This window comes from Delphinapterus leucas, chromosome 1, assembly GCF_059928025.1.
Source record: "Delphinapterus leucas isolate spDelLeu-1000000601 "Yukka" chromosome 1, BTC_Dleu_Yukka2, whole genome shotgun sequence".
NCBI lineage: Eukaryota > Metazoa > Chordata > Mammalia > Artiodactyla > Monodontidae > Delphinapterus > Delphinapterus leucas.
Window position 1 is genome coordinate 137,169,146 of NC_143129.1, and position 20,571 is coordinate 137,189,716.

At 36.4% G+C, this 20,571-nt stretch overlaps 1 protein-coding gene across 3 annotated transcripts in view; it reads left to right on the plus strand.

Moving 5' to 3' along the window:
* DOCK7 (dedicator of cytokinesis 7) overlaps positions 1-20,571 on the plus strand; it is a 212,821-nt gene that overhangs the window by 151,640 nt on the left and 40,610 nt on the right. For 2 of the 3 annotated variants that reach the window (XM_022581248.3, XM_022581251.3), the window contains 5 exons: positions 11,599-11,781; positions 11,891-12,026; positions 15,950-16,046; positions 18,562-18,658; positions 18,996-19,130. In XM_022581248.3, coding sequence (XP_022436956.2) covers positions 11,599-11,781; positions 11,891-12,026; positions 15,950-16,046; positions 18,562-18,658; positions 18,996-19,130 — 648 coding nt within the window. Of the gene's footprint in view, positions 1-11,598; positions 11,782-11,890; positions 12,054-15,949; positions 16,047-18,561; positions 18,659-18,995; positions 19,131-20,571 lie in introns of all 3 variants that reach the window. The other variant, XM_089921600.1, reaches the window with a different exon arrangement.

Consider the following 20,571-nt stretch of genomic DNA (forward strand, 5'->3'; position numbering starts at 1 on the left):
TCTTTCTGTTCTTGTGCCAGTACCATACTGTCTTGATTACTGTAGCTTTGTAGTGTAGTCTGAAGTCAGGAAGCCTGATTCCTCCAGTTCCATTTTTCTTTCTCAAGATTGCTTTGGCTATTCGGGGTCTTTTATGTTTCCATACAAATTGTGAGATTTTTTGTTCTAGTTCTGTGAAAAATGCTAGTGGTAGTTTGATAGGGATTGCATTGAATCTATAGATTGCTTTGTGTAGTAGAGTCATTTTCACAATGTTGATTTTTCCAATCCAAGAACATGGTATATTTCTCCATCTCTTTGTATCATCTTTAATTTCTTTCGTCAGTGTCTTATAATTTTCTGCATACAGGTCTTTTGTCTCCTTATGTAGGTTTATTCCTAGATATTTTATTCTTTTTGTTGCAATGGTAAATGGGAGTGTTTTCTTGATTTCACTTTCAGATTTTTCATCATTAGTGTATAGGAATGCCAGAGATTTCTGTGCATTAATTTTGTATCCTGCTACTTTACCAAATTCATTGATTAGCTCTTGTAGTTTTCTGGTAGCATCTTTAGGATTCTCTATGTATAGTATCATGTCATCTGCAAACAGTGACAGCTTTACTTCTGGTTTTCCGATTTGGATTCCTTTTATTTCCTTTTCTTCTCTGATTGCTGTGGCTAAAACTTCCAAAACTATGTTGAATAAGAGTGGTGAGAGTGGGCAACCTTGTCTTGTTCCTGATCTTAGTGGAAATGCTTTCAGTTTTTCACCATTGAGGACGATGTTGGCTGTGGGTTTGTCATATATAGCCTTTTCATGTTGCGGAAAGTTTCCTCTATGCCTATTTTCTGCAGGGTTTTTATCATAAATGGGTGTTGAATTTTGTCAAAAGCTTTCTCTGCATCTATTGAGATGACCATATGGTTTTTCTCCTTCAATTTGTTCATATGGTGTATCACGTTGATTGATTTGCGTATATTGAAGAATCCTTGCATTCCTGGAATAAACCCCACTTGATCATGGTGTATGATCCTCTTAATGTGCTGTTGGGTTCTGATTGCTAGTATTTTGTTGAGGATTTTTGCATCTATGTTCATCAGTGATATTGGCCTGTAGTTTTCTTTCTTTGTGACATCCTTGTCTGGTTTGGTATCAAGGTGATGGTGGCCTCGTAGAATGAGTTTGGGAGTGTTCCTCCCTCTGCTATATTTTGGAAGAGTTTGAAAAGGATAGGTGTTAGCTCTTCTCTAAATGTTTGATAGAATTCGCCTGTGAAGCCATCTGGTCCTGGGCTTTTGTTTGTTGGAAGATTTTTAATCACAGTTTCAATTTCAGAGCTTGTGATTGGTCTGTTCATATTTTCTATTTCTTCCTGATTCAGTCTTGGCTGGTTGTGCATTTCTAGGAATTTGTTCATTTCTTCCAGGTTGTCCATTTTATTGGCATAGAGTTGCTTGTAGTAATCTCTCATGATCTTTTGTATTTCTGCAGTGTCAGTTGTTACTTCTCCTTTTTCATTTGTAATTCTATTGATTTGAGTCTTCTCCCTTTTTTTCTTGATGAGTCTGGCTAATGGTTTATCAATTTTGTTTATCTTCTCAAAGAACCAGCTTTTAGTGTTATTGATCTTTGCTATCGTTTCCGTCATTTTTTTTCATTTATTTCTGATCTGATTTTTATGATTTCTTTCCTTCTGCTAACTTTGGGGGTTTTTTGTTCTTTCTCTAATTGCTTTAGGTGCAAGGTTAGGTTTTTTATTCGAGATGTTTCTTAAGATAGGATTGTAGTGCTCTAAATTTCCCTCATAGAACTGCTTTTGCTGCATCACATAGGTTTTGGGTTGTCATGTCTCCATTGTCATTTGTTTCTAGGTATTTTTTGATTTTCTCTTTGATTTCTTCAGTGATCACTTTGTTATTAAGTAGTGTATTGTTTAGCCTCCATGTGTTTGTATTTTTTACAGATCTTTTCCTGTAATTGAAATCTAGTCTCATAGTGTTGTGGTCAGAAAAGATACTTGATACAATTTCACTTTTCTTAAATTTACCAAGGCTTGATTTGTGACCCAAGATATGATCTATCCTGGAGAATGTTCCATGAGCACTTGAGAAAAATGTGTATTCTGTTGCTTTTGGATGGAATGTCCTATAAATATCAATTAAGTCCATCTTGTTTAATGTATCATTTAAAGCTTGTGTTCCCTTATTTATTTTCATTTTGGATGATCTGTCCATTGGTGAAAGTGGGGTGTTAAAGTCCCCTACTATGAATGTGTTACTGTCGATTTCCCCTTTTATGGCTGTTAGCATTTGCCTTATGTGTTGAGGTGCTCCTATGTTGGGTGCATAAGTATTTACAATTGTTATATCTTCTTCTTGGATCGATCCCTTGATCATTATGTAGAGTCTTTCTTTGTCTCTTCTAATAGTCTTTATTTTAAAGTCTATTTCGTCTGATACGAGAATTACTACTCCAGCTTTCTTTTGGTTTCCATTTGCATGGAATATCTTTTTCCATCCCCTTACTTTCAGTCTGTATGTGTCTCTAGGTCTGAAGTGGGTCTCTTGTAGACAGCATATATATGGGTCTTGTTTTTGTATCCATTCAGCCAATTTGTGTCTTTTGGTGGGAGGATTTAATCCATTTACATTTAAGGTAATTATTGATATGTTTGTTCCTATTCCCATTTTCTTAATTGTTTTGGGTTTGTTATTGTAGGTCTTTTCCTTCTCCTGTGTTTCTTGCCTAGAGAAGTTCCTTTAGCATTTGTTGTAAAGCTGGTTTGGTGGTGCTGAACTCTCTCAGCTTTTGCTTGTCTGTAAAGGTTTTAATTTCTCCATCAAATCTGAATGAGATCCTTGCTGGATTGAGTAATCTTGGTTGTAGGTTTTTCTCCTTCATCACTTTAAATATGTCCTGCCAGTCCCTTCTGGCTTGCAGAGTTTCTGCTGAAAGATCAGCTGTTAACCTGATGGGGATTCCCTTGTGTGTTATTTGTGTTTTTCCCTTGCTGCTTTTAACATGTTTTCGTTGTATTTTATTTTTGACAGTTTGATTAATATGTGTCTTGGCATGTTTCTCCTTGGATTTATCCTGTATGGGACTCTCTGTGCTTCCGGGACTTGATTAACTATTTCCTCTCCCATATTAGGGAAGTTTTCAACTATAATCTCTTCAAATATTTTCTCAGTCCCTTTCTTTTTTTCTTCTTCTTCTGGACCCCTATAATTCGAATGTTGGTGCGTTTAATGTTGTCCCAGAGGTATCTGAGACTGTCCTCAGTTCTTTTCATTCTTTTTTCTTTATTCTGCTCTGCAGTAGTTATTTCCACTATTTTATCTTCCAGGTCACTTATCCATTCTTCTGCCTCAGTTATTCTGCTATTGATCCCTTCTAGAGTATTTTTAATTTCATTTATTGTGTTATTCATCGTTACTTATTTCATCTTTAGTTCTTCTTAGGTCCTTGTTAAATGTTTCTTGCATTTTCTCTATTTCCAGGTAGACTGCCTATTTCCTCTTCATTTGTTAGGTCTGGTGGGTTTTTATCTTGCTTCTTCATCTGCTGTGTGTTTTTCTGTCTTTTCATTTTGCTTATCTTACTGTGTTTGGGGTCTCCCTTTTTGCAGGCTGCAGGTTCGTAGTTCCCGTTGTTTTTGGTGTCTGTCCCCAGTGGCTAAAGTTGGTTCAGTGGGTTGTGTAGGTTTCCTGGTGGAGGGGATTATTGCCTGTGTTCTGGTGAATGAGGCTGGATCTTGTCTTTCTGGTGGGCAGGTCCACGTCTGGTGGTGTGTTTTTGGGTGTCTGTGGACTTACGATTTTAGGCAGCCTCTCTGCTAATGGGTGGGGTTGTGTTCCTGTCTTGCTAGTTGTTTGGCATAGGGTGCCTAGCACTGTAGCTTGTTGGTCGTTGAGTGAAGCTGGGTGTTGGTGTTGAGATGGAGATCTCTAGGAGATTTTCGCTGTTTGATATTACGTGGGGCTGGGAGGTCTCTTGTGGACCAGTGTCCTGAAGTTGGCTCTCCCACCTCAGAGGCACAGCACTGACTCCTGGCTACAACACCAAGAGCCTTTCATCCACACGGCTCAGAATAAAAGGAAGAAAAAGTAGAAAGGAAGAGAGAAAGAGAAAAAGAGAAAGAAAGAGAGAAAGAAAGGAAGAAAGAAAGAAAGAAAAGGGAGGGAGGAGGGAAGGAAGGAAGGACGGAAGGAAGGAAAGAAAAAGAAGATAAAGTAAAATAAAGATAAAATAAAATAAAGTTATTAAAATAAAAAATAATTAGTAAGAAAAAAAATTTTTTTTAAAGAAAAAAAGGAAAAAAGAAAAACGGACAGATAGAACCCTAGGACAAATGGTGGAAGCAAAGCTATACAGACAAAATCTTACACAGAAGCATACACATACACACTCACAAAAAGAGGAAAAAAATAAATCTTGCTCTCAAAGTCCAGCTCCTTAATTTGGGATGATTCGTTGTCTATTCATGTATTCCACAGATGCAGGGTACATCAAGTCGATTGTGGAGCTTTAATCTGCTGCTTCTGAGGCTGCTGGGAGAGATTTCCCTTTCTCTTCTTTATTCTCACAGCTCCCTGGTCACAGCTTTGGATTTGGCCCCACCTCTGCGTGTAGGTCTCGGCGGAGCGTCTGTTCTTCGCTCAGACAGGATGGGGTTAAAGGAGCAGCTGATTTGGGGGCTCTGGTCAGGCTGGGGGGAGGGAGGGGCACAGAGCGCTGGGCGAGCCTGCGGCGGCAGAGGGTGGCAGGACGTTGCACCAGCCTGAGACGTGCCGTGCGTTCTCCCGGGGAAGTTGTCCCTGGATCCCGGGACCGTGGCAGTGGTGGGCTGCACAGGCTCCCTGGAAGTGTGGTGTAGATAGTGACCTGTGCTCACACACAGGCTTCTTGGTGGCGGCAGCAGCAGCCTTAGCATCTCATGCCCGTCTCTGTTGTCCGTGCTGTTAGCCGCGGCTCGCGGCCGTCTCTGGAGCTCCTTTAAGCAGCACTCTTAATCCCCTCTCCTCGCGCACCAGGAAACAAAGAGGGAAAAAAAAGTCTTTTGCCTCTTCTGCAGGTCCAGACTTTTTCCCGGGACTCCCTCCCGGCTAGCCGTGGTGTACTAACCCCCTGCAGGCTGTGTTCTCGCCGCCATCCCCAGTCCTCTCCCTGCACTCCGACTGAAGCCTGAGCCTCAGCTCCCAGCCCCGCCCGCCCTGGCTGGTGAGCAGACAAGCCTCTCGGGCTAGTGAGTGCTGGTCGGCACCAATCCTCTGTGTGGGAATCTCACCGCTTTGCCCTCCGCACCCCTGTTGCTGTGCTCTCCGCCGTGGCACCGAAGTTTACTCCCTCCACCGCCCGCCTTCTCCGCCTGCAAAGGGGCTTCCTAGTGAGTGGAAACCTTTCCTCCTTCACAGCTCCCTCCCACTGGTGCAGGTCCCATCCCTATTCTTTTGTCTCTGTTTATTCTTTTTTCTTTTGCCCTACCCTGGTATGTGGGGACTTTCTTACCTTTTCGGAGGCCTGAGGTCTTCTGCCAGCGTTCAGTAGGTGTTCTGTAGGAGTTGTTCCACGTGTAGATGAATTTCTGGTGTATCTGTGGGGAGGAAGGTGATCTCCACATCTTACTCTTCCGCCTCTTCCCCTTGTCCCATTTCATTCTTAAACATAGGTGCTGAAGATTTTGGTTTTGGGGTTTGGTTTTTTTTTTAAGATACCCTCTGTTATATTATGGAAGTCCCCTTCTGTTCCTAGTTTGCTAAGAGTTTTATTTTTGTAATTATGAATAGTTGTTGAATTTTATCGTGCTTTTTTGCACCATTGAGACTGTCATTTTATTTTGCTTTGTAATCTTTTACTGTGACCCTTTCAGTTGATTTTCTAGTGTTAAACCTACCTTGAATTCCTGAATTAAACCCAGCTTTTTCATGATTGTATATTAATAGATTTGGTTTGCTGTATTTTGTTTAAGATTGTGTATCCATGTTAGTAAGATTTTTTTCTTTCTCATAATGTTATATTCAGATTTTGGAATCAGGGGTAGTTTAGCCAATTAAAATGAGCTAGGGAATTTCCCCTTTTATTCTGTTCCCTGAAAGTACTTGTTTAAAATTGAAATTATTTCTTCCTAGAATATTTGGAGAATTTGTGAGTGAAGCCATCTATACCTGCAGTTTTCTTTTTTGAAAGTTTTCAAATTACCTGTATAATTTCTTTAATGATTGTAAGACTGTTCAAGTTTTCTATTTCTTTTTACACTGGTTTTTATAAATTTTATTCTAGCAGAAATTTATTCAAATTTCTTGGCATACAGAGTTGTTTCAAATATCTTCTATGATCTTTTTAATGTCTATAACATCTATAGTAGAAATAAACATTTTTATTTCTGAGACTGGCTTTTTATATCTTTTGTCTTAAATCAGTCTCAACAGAAATTTGTATATTTCTTTAGTTTGTGTAAAGAACCAATTTGGGGTCAGTGTTGATCCTCACTTTTGAATGTTTATCTTTATTATTTACTGTCTTCTACTTTCTTTTGGTTTTTATTAATGTTCTTTTTTCTGACTTCTTGAGATGGATGATTAACTCACTAATTTTCATCCTTTCTCTCTGATACATATTTTAATCGTAAACATTTTCCTTTAATTATTGTTTTAGTTACATACCACAGTGTGTAGGTAACATTTTCATTAGTCATCAAAATATATCTTAAGTTCATTATGATTTCTGTTTAGACTTTTGGGTTATTAAATTGTTCTTGTTTGAGAATTTCCAGTCATACGAAAATTTCTAGTAATCCTTTTGCTTCTGATTTTGGCCTAATTGAATGATCAGATAACTTACTCTACATAATATATTTGTGGGAGTTGGTTTTATGGTCTAGTATGTGGTCAGTTTTTGCAAATATATCACATATTTGAAAAGAATGCATATTCTTCATTTGTTCTATATTTATCCATTATATGCATTACATCAAATTTGTTAATCCTATTGTTTAAATCTTCTTTCTCTTTACTGAATTCTGTTCACTTTTTCTAATATCCCACTACAACTGTGGTGGTGTAATTTCTTCTTGTCATTCTGTCAGATTTTGTTTTATTTCCTTTGAGGCCTTATTATGAAATATCTAATTTAAAATTGTTATATTTTTGATGAATTTTACCTTTTGTCAACATGAACTGTAATGCTTATTTTTTATTTGCCTTAAAGTCAATTTTGTATAATACTGGTATAGCTATGCTAGGTTTCTTTTGCTTAGCATGTATGTGTGTATATGTGTGTGTGTATGGCATGAGTTTTTCCATCCTTTTACTTTCATTGTTTTTTCTCATGTTTTAAATGTGTCTTTTATAAACAGCATATGGTTAGAGTTTGTCTTATATTTGTAAAATCTGGTCTATTCATCTTTGTCTTTTCACTAGAGTTTTAAAACCCATTTACATTTAGTATAATTAAATTAATGTACTTAACATTTTAATTTTACTTCATGTTTTCCCACCCCTATTATGTATTTCTTTTTGTCTCATTTATTATCTTCTTTTGGATCATTTTTTTCTCATTGTATTTTTTCCTCATTCCACTTTTTTCTCTACTAGGTTGGAAGTCATACATTCTGTTTCTATTCTTTTTGTGATTGTATTACAAATAAGAATATGCTTTCTTAAATTACAATCTAATATTAATCATTACCTTTACTTTCACATTGGTTAATAGAAGGATCTTAAAACAGGTTGACTTCATTTACCTTTCTTTCTACTTAAATGCAATCTTTAGTTTTATGTATCATTAAACCTCACAAGACATCATCATTATTATTTTTTTATGGCTATATAGAATCAATTATTTAGATTTGCCCATGTGTTCACCACTTTATTTGCTCTTGATTCTTTCTCAAATTTGTGACTTCTATGACATGTTTTTCTACTCTGTGAAATACATCCTTTAGAATTTTCTATTCTGTGGTGATGAACTCTCTGTTTCTTTGAAAAATGTCTTTATTTGACCTTCATTAGGATTCCTTTTTTAAGAAGTAGCGTCTGAGTTTCCTCTTTTGTTTCAGCCTGCTGAGGACATTGTTCCCATTGTCTTCTTATTTCCATTGCTACTTTTGAGAAGCCAGCTGTGGCGAACTGTTACTTCTTTGAAAATAACTTGTCTTTTTTTCTGTCGTTTCTTTGATTGTCTCCTTAAAATTGGCTTTCTGTGGTTTCAATTGTTGAGACTAATTTTGAATTTCTTTATGTTTATTCTGCTTGGTAGCTTTTTTGGACTTCTTAAATTTATGATTCAGCATCTTCAGTTCTATGAAATTCTCAGCTGTTATGTGTCCAAATATGTCCTCTTCTCCATTCTGTCTCTCCTCTTTCATATTCCAGTTAAACTTACGTTAGTCCTTTTTATTGTATCGTCTTTGTCTCTACTCTTCTGTGTATTCCATCTTTTTGTTAACCTGTGCTTCATGCTGGAACTTTTCTTTTGATCTATCTTTCAGTCTACTAATTCTCTCCTTAACTATACCTGATATTACATTACACCAACCTACTGAGTTCTTAATTTGGTTATTGGGTAAATTTTTTTCAGTTTTCTAATGCATAGTCTCTGCATTCTATGCATAGTCTCTGATATGCATAGTCTCTGATAATTTCAATACCTCAAGTCTTAATGTACCTTTTTCTGTTAATCTGTTTTGTCAGTTCTCACTCATGATGTATTGCTTCTTTGTGTGCCTAGTTCGTGACTGTGTACTGGACTTTGTATTTGCAGTATTACTTGTATGTATAATAAGAGTCCTGGGGTTGTGGTTTCCTCCTTCACAGAAGATTCATTGATGGGTAATACCAAACCAGAATTATCTTTTTTTTTTTTTTTTAATGCTTTGAGAGAATGGAGAAAACAGCCCCTCAGTTTTTTGTAGGGCTTAATTCTCTCATAGAAACTTGATTGAGAAAGACTGTTCTGGATACAAATCTCAGGTTGTTGTTGTTGTTGTTTTTTTGTACATTCTAACATAGTGATTTTTTTTTTAACATCTTTATTGGAGTATAATTGCTTTACAGTGGTCTGTTAGCTTGTGCTTTATAACAAAGTGAATCAGCTATACATATACATATATCCCCATATCTCCTCCCTCTTGTGTCTCCCTCCCACCCTCCCTATCCCACCCCTCTAGGTGGTCACAAAGTGCTGAGCTGATCTCCCTGTGCTATGCGGCAGCTTCCCACTAGCTATCGGTTTTACATTTGGTAGTGTATATATGTTGGTTTTATATGCAACAAATTTCTACTAATTTATGATGTGCTTTTTCTATGTATCTATTTATTTATTAATTGAATGAACAAACACACATTCTCAATTTCAGTGTAAGCAAATATGATCATCTTTTTGTGGTTTATGGTTTACGCTTTTTATGTAATATTTAAGAAATTCTGTCCTATTCCCAAGATTATAAGTATGTTCTTTTATATTTCCTTTTAACATTTAAGTTCTTTCTTTGTCTGGAATTTATTTTTTGTACAATAGTGCAAAGTAGGAGTCTACTTTTTTTCCCCTAGGGAAGTCGGTTATCTCACACCATTTATTGAATAATTCATCCTTTCACCACTGATTCATAGTGCCACCTCTGTTATATGTCACAATTTCATATATGCATAGGATTTTTTTGTGTGCTTCCTATTATTTCATTAGACTATTTGTCTATCCATATGCCAATATCAAGCTGTCTTAATGATTCTAACTATTTAGTAAATGTTGCTATGTGGTAGAGCAAATTTGTCCCCCATCCTGCCTGGTTCTTCCTCAAGAGTGCCTTGGCTATTTTTGGCCCTTTGCTTTTCCCCATTAAATTTAAAATTAGTTTGTCAACTTCCAGGAAAAACCTGGCTGGTATTTTGATTGGAATTGCATTGATCCTATAGAACAATTTGGGGGAAACCTGACGTCTTTGCATTACTGAGTCTTTTTCATGTTTGTCCAACTTTCTTCAGACTGTGTCACTGTGTTATTGGCAGTTTATGTGGGGGTATAGGAAATGTTAGTGTGTACCTGTTTGTCGAATTCGGTATAATTTTAAAATTTTGTTTTAAAAAATCAGTCATTGAGAATTTAGTCAGCATATTTTTGCATACCTGAAAGTTCTGCTGTAGAAAGTGCTTACTTTTAAAATAAAGAAGCATTTTCCTTATGAGAGAGACTGTGGATTTGGGGGTGGGAGTCAAAGCTATTTGCATCCAGGTCAGATGCAGTATAGCATAGTGAGTTTATGTACGTGAATTTATTTACTTGTGTGTGCATCCATTAAAGGCAGTAAACATAGTGGATACGAGCTTGGTTTCTGGAGCCACACGTTCTGCATTTGAATCCCAGTTCCACCATTTATTGCAAAATACTTTCACAAAATATTGATACTTAACTACTTCTTGTCTCAGTTTTCTTGTCTGTAGGATGGAGTAAGTAATAATATTTATATCTTTAGATGGTTTCAAGGGAAACCATCGTGCATGATAGACGGGAGATTAGGGTAGTAGTTGAGGTCATGGCTTTCCTTTGTAATTCCTCTCAACATCCTATCCACTGCTTTCTTATTATAATTTAGTATATTTATTAACCAAATATTAGAATGTAGTATAATGGTGAAGAGTATAAGCTTAGGCGTCTGGTTAACCTGGACTACAATTGTGGCTTTACTTTTTCTTAGAATGTGATTTAGGGCAAATTGCTTAATCTCTAGCCTTTAGTTTCCTTACCTGTAAACTAGAAATAACAATAGTTAATACCATCTCATAAAACTGTTGAGAGTTAAATAAGAAAAAGCAATTAGAATAGTGTCTACCACATTTCAAATTTTGTTATGTTTTGCCATCATCATTGTTTGCCGTCATCATTATTATTATTGTCATCCTGCATTCTTGTCTGTAAAATTGAGATGATACAACCTGCTTAGTAAAGTTGTTGGAGGACTAAGTGAAATAATATATGCAAAGAGCTCAGTATGATGACTGGAAGAGAGTAAATATTCAATAAATGGTACTGTAAACAAGTTCTTAGTTTTTGTTTGTATTTCACATACTGTATCCTAATACAAATCTAAGTTTGGGAATATTATCTTAAATTTATATGCTCTAAGTAAAAATACTTTTTACTTATATGTGGTCTAAAACTTTTTCATTTTGTCAGTGGCCCTTGATAGGAAATAGTGATTCTCTAAACCTGATAAACATTTTGTTATCACATAATACTCTTAAAATAGTCTTATATAGAGTCATTTTTTTCCTTTATTTATATCGTGTCTGATAGTCTTTGGTAGATATCTTAGTTTTTAATAATAGGACCTTTTAGTTTTTCCCTTTATGTTTTCTGTTAACGTTTATAGTCTGCTGGAAGCCCTGTCATAGATTAAAGCAATCTTCAATTGCTAGGAAAGGTTCATTAAATGTCATGACCTTAAGTTTAAGGTTCTATATGAGTTACACAAGTATTGTCTAAACCAAATGGTTGTTTTGAAATATTTGATTTTAAAGTAATTATTGTTGTATTGCTTTTAGAAGAAAACAACTGACAACTGAAAAAAAGAAATGGTCTTTGATCATTTTGTGTCTCATTCTACTGCTTTTTATTTTCAGAGTGGCAGACAACACACTACCTTTTCAGCAGAATCAAGTCGGAGTCTTTTGATCTGTCTGCTTTGGGTTCTCAAGAATGCAGATGAGACAGTTTTACAAAAGTGGTTTACAGATCTCTCAGTCCTGCAGCTAAACCGGCTATTAGATCTGCTTTATCTTTGTGTATCTTGCTTTGAGTACAAAGTAAGTGATCATTGTGCCATTGCAAAGATGAACAAGAGGGGAAACATAATGTGGAAAAGAAGAAGAAAATTTCTTCAATGTGTCTTCTTTTCTAATGTTTAAATTTTAGGGAAAGAAAGTGTTTGAAAGAATGAATAGTTTGACCTTTAAGAAATCAAAGGACATGAGAGCAAAGCTTGAGGAAGCTATTCTTGGAAGCATAGGTGCTAGGCAAGAAATGGTGCGCCGAAGCCGAGGACAGCTTGGTATGTACACAATATCTTCTCCTTCTGGTGAGAATTTTTTTCAGTTTCCTTGAACACTATTACAGTGATCATTTTTGCAGGTCTTCAGTGACAATTCTACACTTTTAAGATAGTGTTTTAAATGTAACTGTGAATTAACTTGAATAGCCATTTCTTTGCACGTTAGAATTCCTATTTAAGTAGGGTGAGCATACTTACAGTTTGCTCTGGATAATCTCAGTTTGTTTCTCTTGCCCTTGTGTGATTATTAATAGCATCTCTTATTTTTAAAAATAGATTTTTTAAGAGCAGTTTTAGGTTCATAGCAAAATTGAGCTGAAGATACAGATATTTCCCATATATCCTCTGTCCCCACACACATGCATGGCCTCCCTCGTTATCAACCTCCCCTGCCAGAGTGGTACACTTGTTACAACTGATGAACCTACACTGACGCTCATTATCATACAGAGTCTATAGTTTACATTATGGTTCTCTTCGTCATCCATTCTATGTAGCATCACTTTTTACTCTTAAAAGTTTCCTAGTTTTGCAATGATTTAATATACCCTGTATATAAGGCAAAGATATTGCCCATTAAACTCAAATATCAGCAAGAGAAGACAATTTAGTAGCATTTGAAACCTGTTTCTAATCCCTGGTCTGCTACCCAATAGCCGTATAACTTTGGCCAAGTCACTTAATCTCCCCACTTTCCCTTTCCTCATCCACTTGTGATTGTTTTGAGATTTTTAAAAGGTAGTGTTGATCTTATCATCTTTGTAGTGACCATGTGTGTGTAAACATTTCGCAAATTCTAAAGTAATATTGTTGCTGAGAGCTCCTTAAGGTCAGGGACATGGCTTAGTCATCTGTGTACATGACATTTGCTAACAGCTCGATATATATTTGTTGACTTAAAATGTGAATGTACATTTACATGAATATTTTTTAATTATTGTTTTTGATAGGCCATTTAACTTAATGATTGTTTTTTTAAGTAAACTTAAATATCTTTTATATGCTATGTGTGTTTGGAATTTAATAATGAATAAGACAAAGTCTTTGCCTTTGGAATTAATAGAGCACTGTTTGTTCACTTCAGTTATATACAGTTTACAATGTACCTATTGATTTTCTTTTAACTCTTTTAGTATGTACAACAACCCTCTATAAAGTATGGAAATTAACTTTCTAGGTCATTTAATTATTACCAAAGCCTAATGAATAATTATCCTCATCTTTAAGATAAAATAAAACTCACAGAGGTAAATAACTTGCCTAAGATTATAAACTGATAGAACCAAGATCTTTTGACTGCCAATTTAGCGTTCTTTATATTATACAGTAGCTCTTTCTGAGGCTTACTGTTGGAGAGTGGAGCTGTTACGGATATGTTTGTTACATTTTTAAACTTGTGGCTTTTAGACAGCTACCACTGTTTAAATGTAAGAAACGAAGTTCTATATGTGGAATCTTAAAAAAAAAAAAACCACCCCCACCCCCCAAACTCATAGATACGGAGAACAGATAGGTGTTTGCTAGAGGTGGTGGGTAGGGATGGACAAAATGGGTGTAGGGGATCAAAAGGTACAAACTCACTGTAATAAAATATGTAAGTACCAGGGATGTAACTTATAGCACCGTGACTCTAGTTAACAAATGTATACTTGAAAGTTGCAAAGTGAGTACATCTTAAAAGTTCTTTTTTTTTTTTTTTAAATATTTATTTATTTATCTTTGGCTGCATTGGGTCTTCGTTACTATGTGCGGGCTTTCTCCATTTGCGGCGAGCAGGGGCTACTCTTCGTTGCGGTGGCTTCTCTTGTTGCGGAGCATGGGCTCTAGGCGCACGGGCTTCAGTAGTTGTGGCATGTGGGCTCAGTAGCTGCGGCTCGTGGGCTCTAGAGCACAGGCTCAGTAGTTGCGGCACACAGGCTTAGTTGCTCCGCAGCATGTGGGATCTTCCCGGACCAGGGATCAAACCCGTGTCCCCTGCATTGGCAGGTGGATTCTTAACCACTGCACCACCAGGGAAGCCCAAAAGTTCTTATCATAAGAGAAAAATATTTGAAGCTATGTGTGGTGATGGTTGTTAACTAGACTTGTTGTGATGATCATTTTGTAGTATGTGCATATATCGCATCATTATGTTATTCACCAGAAACTAATATAATGTTATATGTCAATTTTATCTCAATTTAAAAAAAAGAAGTTCTTGTCTTTGAAAAATTAAACCTTTGCAATTCTTATATATTTGAATACTTAATAAGCTAGGTCATCTAATGATAGACATTCTTAACTAAGGAGATGAGAGACAATTTCATGGAAAAAAAAGTTAATGATAAAAATGAAAAGAGTTCACACTTATTTTGTTAACTGTCTTAATATAGACATATCTTTTTGCTTTCTTTCACAAAATTTCTTAAAGACAGAGGTTTCAAAATCAAAGAGGTAAAGAGAGAAAGAAAGGGAACGGAACGGAGAGAAAGCAGAAGGAGTATCCAGACATGTCCTCTATTGTGTGTCAAATTATATTTGTTTCTCAGTATTTTTAAAATTTCTATTTGAACTCTGAATTTTTACTTTCATTTTTCTTTCCATTTTCCCAGCCAATTTAAAGTCTCATGGTTTTCAAAAAGGAGCATTAGTTTTCTAGTTGAAAGCTTAAAGTCATGACTTGATTCTATTGTTTATATTTCTCCACAATTCTCAATGCCTTCTCCACTTCTGCTGGATTGGTATGAATCAGTTCTATTGCTGCTGCCCCTTAAGGAGCCCGTACCATTCATTTTGCCTTCCATCCTAGAAACCGCTTGGGAGAAAGCCCCTATCTTCCTCCTGTCCTGCCTTCTGTGGACCAAAAGAAATAATTACTTTATGAACCCTTTTTTAAAAAAAATTATTTATCTATCTATTTATTTATTTATTTATGATTGCGCTCAGTCTTCGTTGCTGCGCGTGGGCTTTCTCTAGTTGTGGTGAGCAGGGCTGCTCTCTAGTTGCAGCGAGTGAGGGCTACTCTTCGTTGTGGTGCGCGGGCTTCTCATTGGGGGTCTTCTCTTGTTGCAGAGTACGGGCTCTAGGTGCGTGGGCTTCAGTAGTTGTGACTCGCAGGCTCTAGAGCACAGGCTCAGTAGTTGTGGCGCACGGACTTAGTTGCTCCGCGGCATGTGGGATCTTCCCGGACCAGGGCTCGAATCCGTGTCCCCTGCATTGGTAGGCGGATTCTTAACCACTGTGCCACCAGTAAAGCCCCTCAATCCTTCTTAATTTGTTTATTTATTAAACAAAAAGTTATTGAGTTCTCAGGATGTGCCAGATACTTTGTCAGTACCTGACATAAAGGGGTGAACAAAATGGACATAATCTCTGTTCTTAAGTAGCTTATATTTTTGTGGTCATAGGTGCTATGGAGAGAAAGAAAGTAAATTAAGAGGAAAGGAAGTGGTAGAGAGTTGAGGAAGGCCTTTCTGCAGAGGTGATAAATAATTGGCCAGTGAAAATTTGTGGGAAAAGCAATCAGGTAAATGGAAAAACCACCATTGCGCACATCCTAAATCAGTAGCATATGTAGTGAAACTACACGCACACACACACACAATAATGGTAGTGTAAACAAGAGTAGGAGGAAATAAGATCATATCATGCATGGTCTTATAAACCATGGTTAGGATTTTGGGAGTCAGTATTAGAAAGTTTGCTTATTTAAAAGCTTGTTTGGTTTTTTTATATTACATTTAGCAAATATATTTCTTCTGCAACTGTTGTGAAAATTTTTAATAAAAAGCAGCATTGTCTGGTTTTTCCACTTGTACTGAGGATAAGGTGGCTGTGTATAAAATTAATAACATTATGTAGGATTTCTTATATGTTTGCAAATATACATGTATGTGGTCTGACTGAAATAACATTAAAAAAATGTTTTGAAATTTGTTTGACAGAGAGAAGCCCATCTGGAAGTGCCTTTGGGAGTCAAGAAAATCTGAGGTGGAGGAAGGATATGACTCACTGGCGTCAAAACACTGAGAAGCTTGACAAGTAATATAACCTTCTGTTTTATCTTACTGATGGGTTTGTTGAGTTTCAAATACAGAGGAAAATGATTACTTTCAGTGTTATTTTTTATATATTAGGCATTCAAATCTTAGAAGACAAAATAGTTATATTTTATTTTTAAATTTTAGATTAAAAATGATTTGAGGGAAGAAATTTTCATATGCTATAGTAAAACAAAAGGTTACATATTCACATGTTACTCTATTTTCCCCCAACAATCCCCTTTGGAAAATGCATTCGGCTACTATTTTTTAAATATATTTTGGGTGTCACACTGAACTAAATATTTCAAGGATTACAAAAAATTAGAAAACTAATCTTTGCCCTGTTAAAGCTTAAAATATAAAGAAAGACAAAACACTACAAGTCTTCTGTTTCTAGCATGGAGGCAAACTAGGTACAGTAACTGACCACCCTACCGCCAAAAACAATCCTAAAGGACTGCATCTTCAGCCTAAGGGGAACTGGAAGTAAACCTTTCTCACTGCCCAGGTAACCACAGGTAAAGTTGCTCGGCTTGACACTTGGCATTTCAGGTGTCATGGGGCTAACATTTTTTCCTGATAATTTGTAATTACAAGTTAGCCCTCAAGTAACTTGATTGGCCCCCACCACTTTGAGCATATGGTGACCAACTCATTTGGGTTTGCCTAGTACTCCTCATTTTAGTAGTGAATGTTCCACATCCCAGGGAACCTCCCAGCCCTGTCCTAAAGTGAACCTGGATGGTTGGCCACCCTATCTGAGAACCATCTTCAGCCCAAGCTTTAGAGGATTCTCACAGTTGAATTTCAAGAAATATTAGCTCTCAGACAGTAAAATCAGGAAGCAAGTCCCTGTGAGAGCCAGCAGAGAGAGAAGCAGCAGGGTCAGTACCATATAGATGAGTTTGGCATTGTCAGAAACTGCCTTAGTCTCTACAGGCTGCTATGACAAAATACCACATGCTGTGTCACTTTTAAACAACAGAAATTTATTCCTTACAGTTCTGGAAGCTGGGAAGTTCGAGATCATGGCGCCAGCAGATTTGGTGTCTGGTGAAGGCCCTCTTCTGGGTTAGAGACTTCTTGTTGTGTCCCCTTATGGTTTAAGGGCAAGCAAACTCCCTGGGGCATCTTTTATAGAAGCACTAATCCCATTCTCGAGGGCTCTGCCCTGATTATCCAATCACCTTCCAAAAACTGCACCTCCTAACACCATTACGTTGGGCATTAGGTTTTCAATGTATGAATTTGGCAGGGAATGCAGATACTGAATATAACTGTGTTAAAAATTCTTAAAGTTTGAGTTTCTGCATTTCTGTCCTCTCTGTCCATGTTCGTTTCTTTTATTATTTTTCCACGTGTTGTGTTTTTTAGGAATCAAAAATCACCAAGATACTATGCTATTAGTATGTTGCTTTATTTCTGCATTTGTATAATGTGTTCTCTTTGCTTATCTTACTGTGTTTTAAGGGAGCCCTTTTTTTTTTTTTGGTGTTTTCGTGATTCTTTTTGTTTAACCATCTTGTTTTGTCATTTTTTTCACAAAATCTTGCTGGAATTTTAAGTCTGAACATTATATATTTTGTTGTCCAATTTAATTCTAACTGTGTTGTATTTTCTCCTTAAATTTAATTTGTAAATGTAAATTCATGGACTGTTCTCTTTAGTGACAGTAATAAAGATTCAGACTTTAACATCTAAGAACTTTGAAAAGTTAGCATTTAATATATCCTTTTATTTTTGCTTTGATTTATGTGTTTTTTGTCTACTTGGATGTAATATATAGTTTCTGTATATGTATTGCAACTAAAACAAATGTCTTTACTCATAAATCATATATAGTTATTAAGTTTTTTATTTTCATTAAATAATACTTTTGTAAATATTAGTATTCAAGTAAACCACTTCATTACATCAAGTTGTTTTATTTCTAATGAGTGATTCCATCCAGAGTCTCACTGAAGAGTTAAATCATTTTCTGTATTAAAATTTTTGTATCAAAAATTTGGGGAAATTAGACAAAACTTTATTTTTAAAAAGATCTTTTATCTTAAATAAATATGTTGAAAATCCTTGAAATAGTAGTATGAATACTAAACATTTTGAATGTTCCTTTACATGAAAGCAGCCCTAAATACAAGCTCACATAGCACCACCTAGTGTCTACGTACCATTCAGAGTAAAAGTTTTTTCCTGTGTTTGCTGCATCTCTGAAAACTAAATATTTATGCCTTTAGTGGCACTGTAGCACTGTAATGGGGTGAGAAAGTCTGTATTGGCATGGTTGAAAAAATGTAGGTTAAAACAAAACATTTTAAAATATGCAAAATACTGTCTTTTTCCTTATTCTCTTGTGACTTCGCATTCAGGCAAATATTGAAAAATGGTTCCCCTGAAAAAGCAAAAGGGTTCCAAGGTTTTTTATTTCTGTGCATCTTTAAGTCTTTTTTGAATTGCAGATCTATTGGCTTTTCTAAAAGATAAATATAATTTCTTATAATATTTTGTATTAGGTCAAGAGCAGAGATTGAACATGAAGCACTGATTGATGGAAATCTGGCTACTGAAGCAAATCTAATCATTTTGGATACATTAGAGATTGTTGTCCAGGTAAGAACACAAATTAGAGGAATTTAAAGTAGTATAGATTTGATAAGTTAGAGTTGGGGGAAAAAGTATTTATTGAACCATATAGTTACATTTAAATATCAGTAGATCCTAGAAGTTATGTCCTTGCTCCTCTTCTTTTCTCATTTAAAACCTATTCATTCTCCTCCACCTCTTTTTTTTTATCCAAATCCGTCTCAGCTTCTTTTCCTTGAGGTCTTCCTAGATCTTACATTATCTTTTCCTATTAAAATTTTTATTTGTTACTTATACATATTCTATCTCTCTAACCAAATTGCAGTTAACATCTCTATTTTATTTATCTATTTTTAAATTGCAGACAGTTTCTGTAACAGAATCCAAAGAGAGCATCCTTGGTGGGGTGCTGAAAGTGCTACTACATAGCATGGCCTGTAATCAAAGTGCAGTTTATCTACAACACTGTTTTGCTACCCAGAGAGCCCTGGTTTCAAAGGTGGGTTATTTTTGTACCTGCTGTCCTGTCAGACTTTGCTTTCTTTATTAACATTGTCTAAGATCATTTGACACATACATTGATCATATTTTAAATATACTTGTAGTTAAAATTTTAGTAATAACCTAAGACTCATGATTCTTCTTTGCCTTTTCTCTACTGCTTACCTTTTGGAATTTCTAAGAGTAGTTCTGATGTGGAGAAGGGCCTGAAATTACTAGCTTATTTTATTTTATTTTATTTATTTTTTAAAATAAATTTATTTATTTATTTTTGGCTGCATTGGATCTTCGCTGTTGCATGCGGGCTTTCTCTAGTATGGCGAGGGGGGGCTACTCTTCATTGTGGTGCGTGGGCTTCTCACTGTGGTGGCTTCTTTTGTTGCGGAGCACGGGCTCTAGGCGCGTGGGCTTCAGTAGTTGTGGCGCACAGCCTCAGTAGTTGTGGCGTGCGGACTCAGTAGTTGTGGCACATGGGCTTAGTTGCTCCGCAGCATGTGGGGTCTTCCTGGACCAGGGCTCGAACCCGTATCCCCTGCATTGGCAGGCGGATTCTCAACAACTGCACCACCAGAGAAGCCCAATAGCTTGTTTTAAATATGGGGCTTTATGTGTTTTCTCTTCATCTTATTTTGGCTGTCCCTTATTGACTTGATTTATCAAGAATTCAATGTATAAGTTGTTCAGTCTGTTGAAATTAGCTTATCCTATGGTAAATGGAAGGGAAGGTGCTTTTGCTGTTTGTTCAACTACTTCAAATATTTATTTCCTGTGTTTGTTTTCCTCTGGAAATGTGTATGTGTATGCTTAATACTTGAAAGTAGCTATTTCATCTTAGTCATCTTATAAGATGGAATGCAGAGCTGTTGATGAAACTTAGCCAGTGAAAATAACTTATATACTATTTTGTGATAATAAAAACATTTCACAGAATTATTATGTTAGTTACTATAGTAGTAAGTGTTTAATGCACATTATCTAATCTAAGGTAGTCATACAGTCCCACATAGATAACATTATTAGGCCCATTTTAAGGATGAGAAAATATATCCAAGGCCATATTACTAGTGTAATCCATACTCGAACCCAGTCCATCTGGCTCTGTGGGCCATGTTATTAACCATTAGTAAATATTGTCCCTTAACATTCTTTTTTTGCGGTATGTGGGCCTCTCACTGTTGTGGCCTCTCCCATTGCGGAGCACAGGCTCCAGACATGCAGGCTCAACAGCCATGGCTCACAGGTCCAGCCACTCCGCGGCATGTGGGATCTTCCCGGACTGGGGCACGAACCCGTGTCCCCGTTTCGGCAGGTGGACTCTCAACCACTGCGCCACCAGGGAAGCCCCCTTAACATTCTTTTAATTCCTGGGCTACACCAACAAATCTCCACATCAAGCTATATTGACATATCTCTGGAACTTTTACTGCATAAATTCAGTG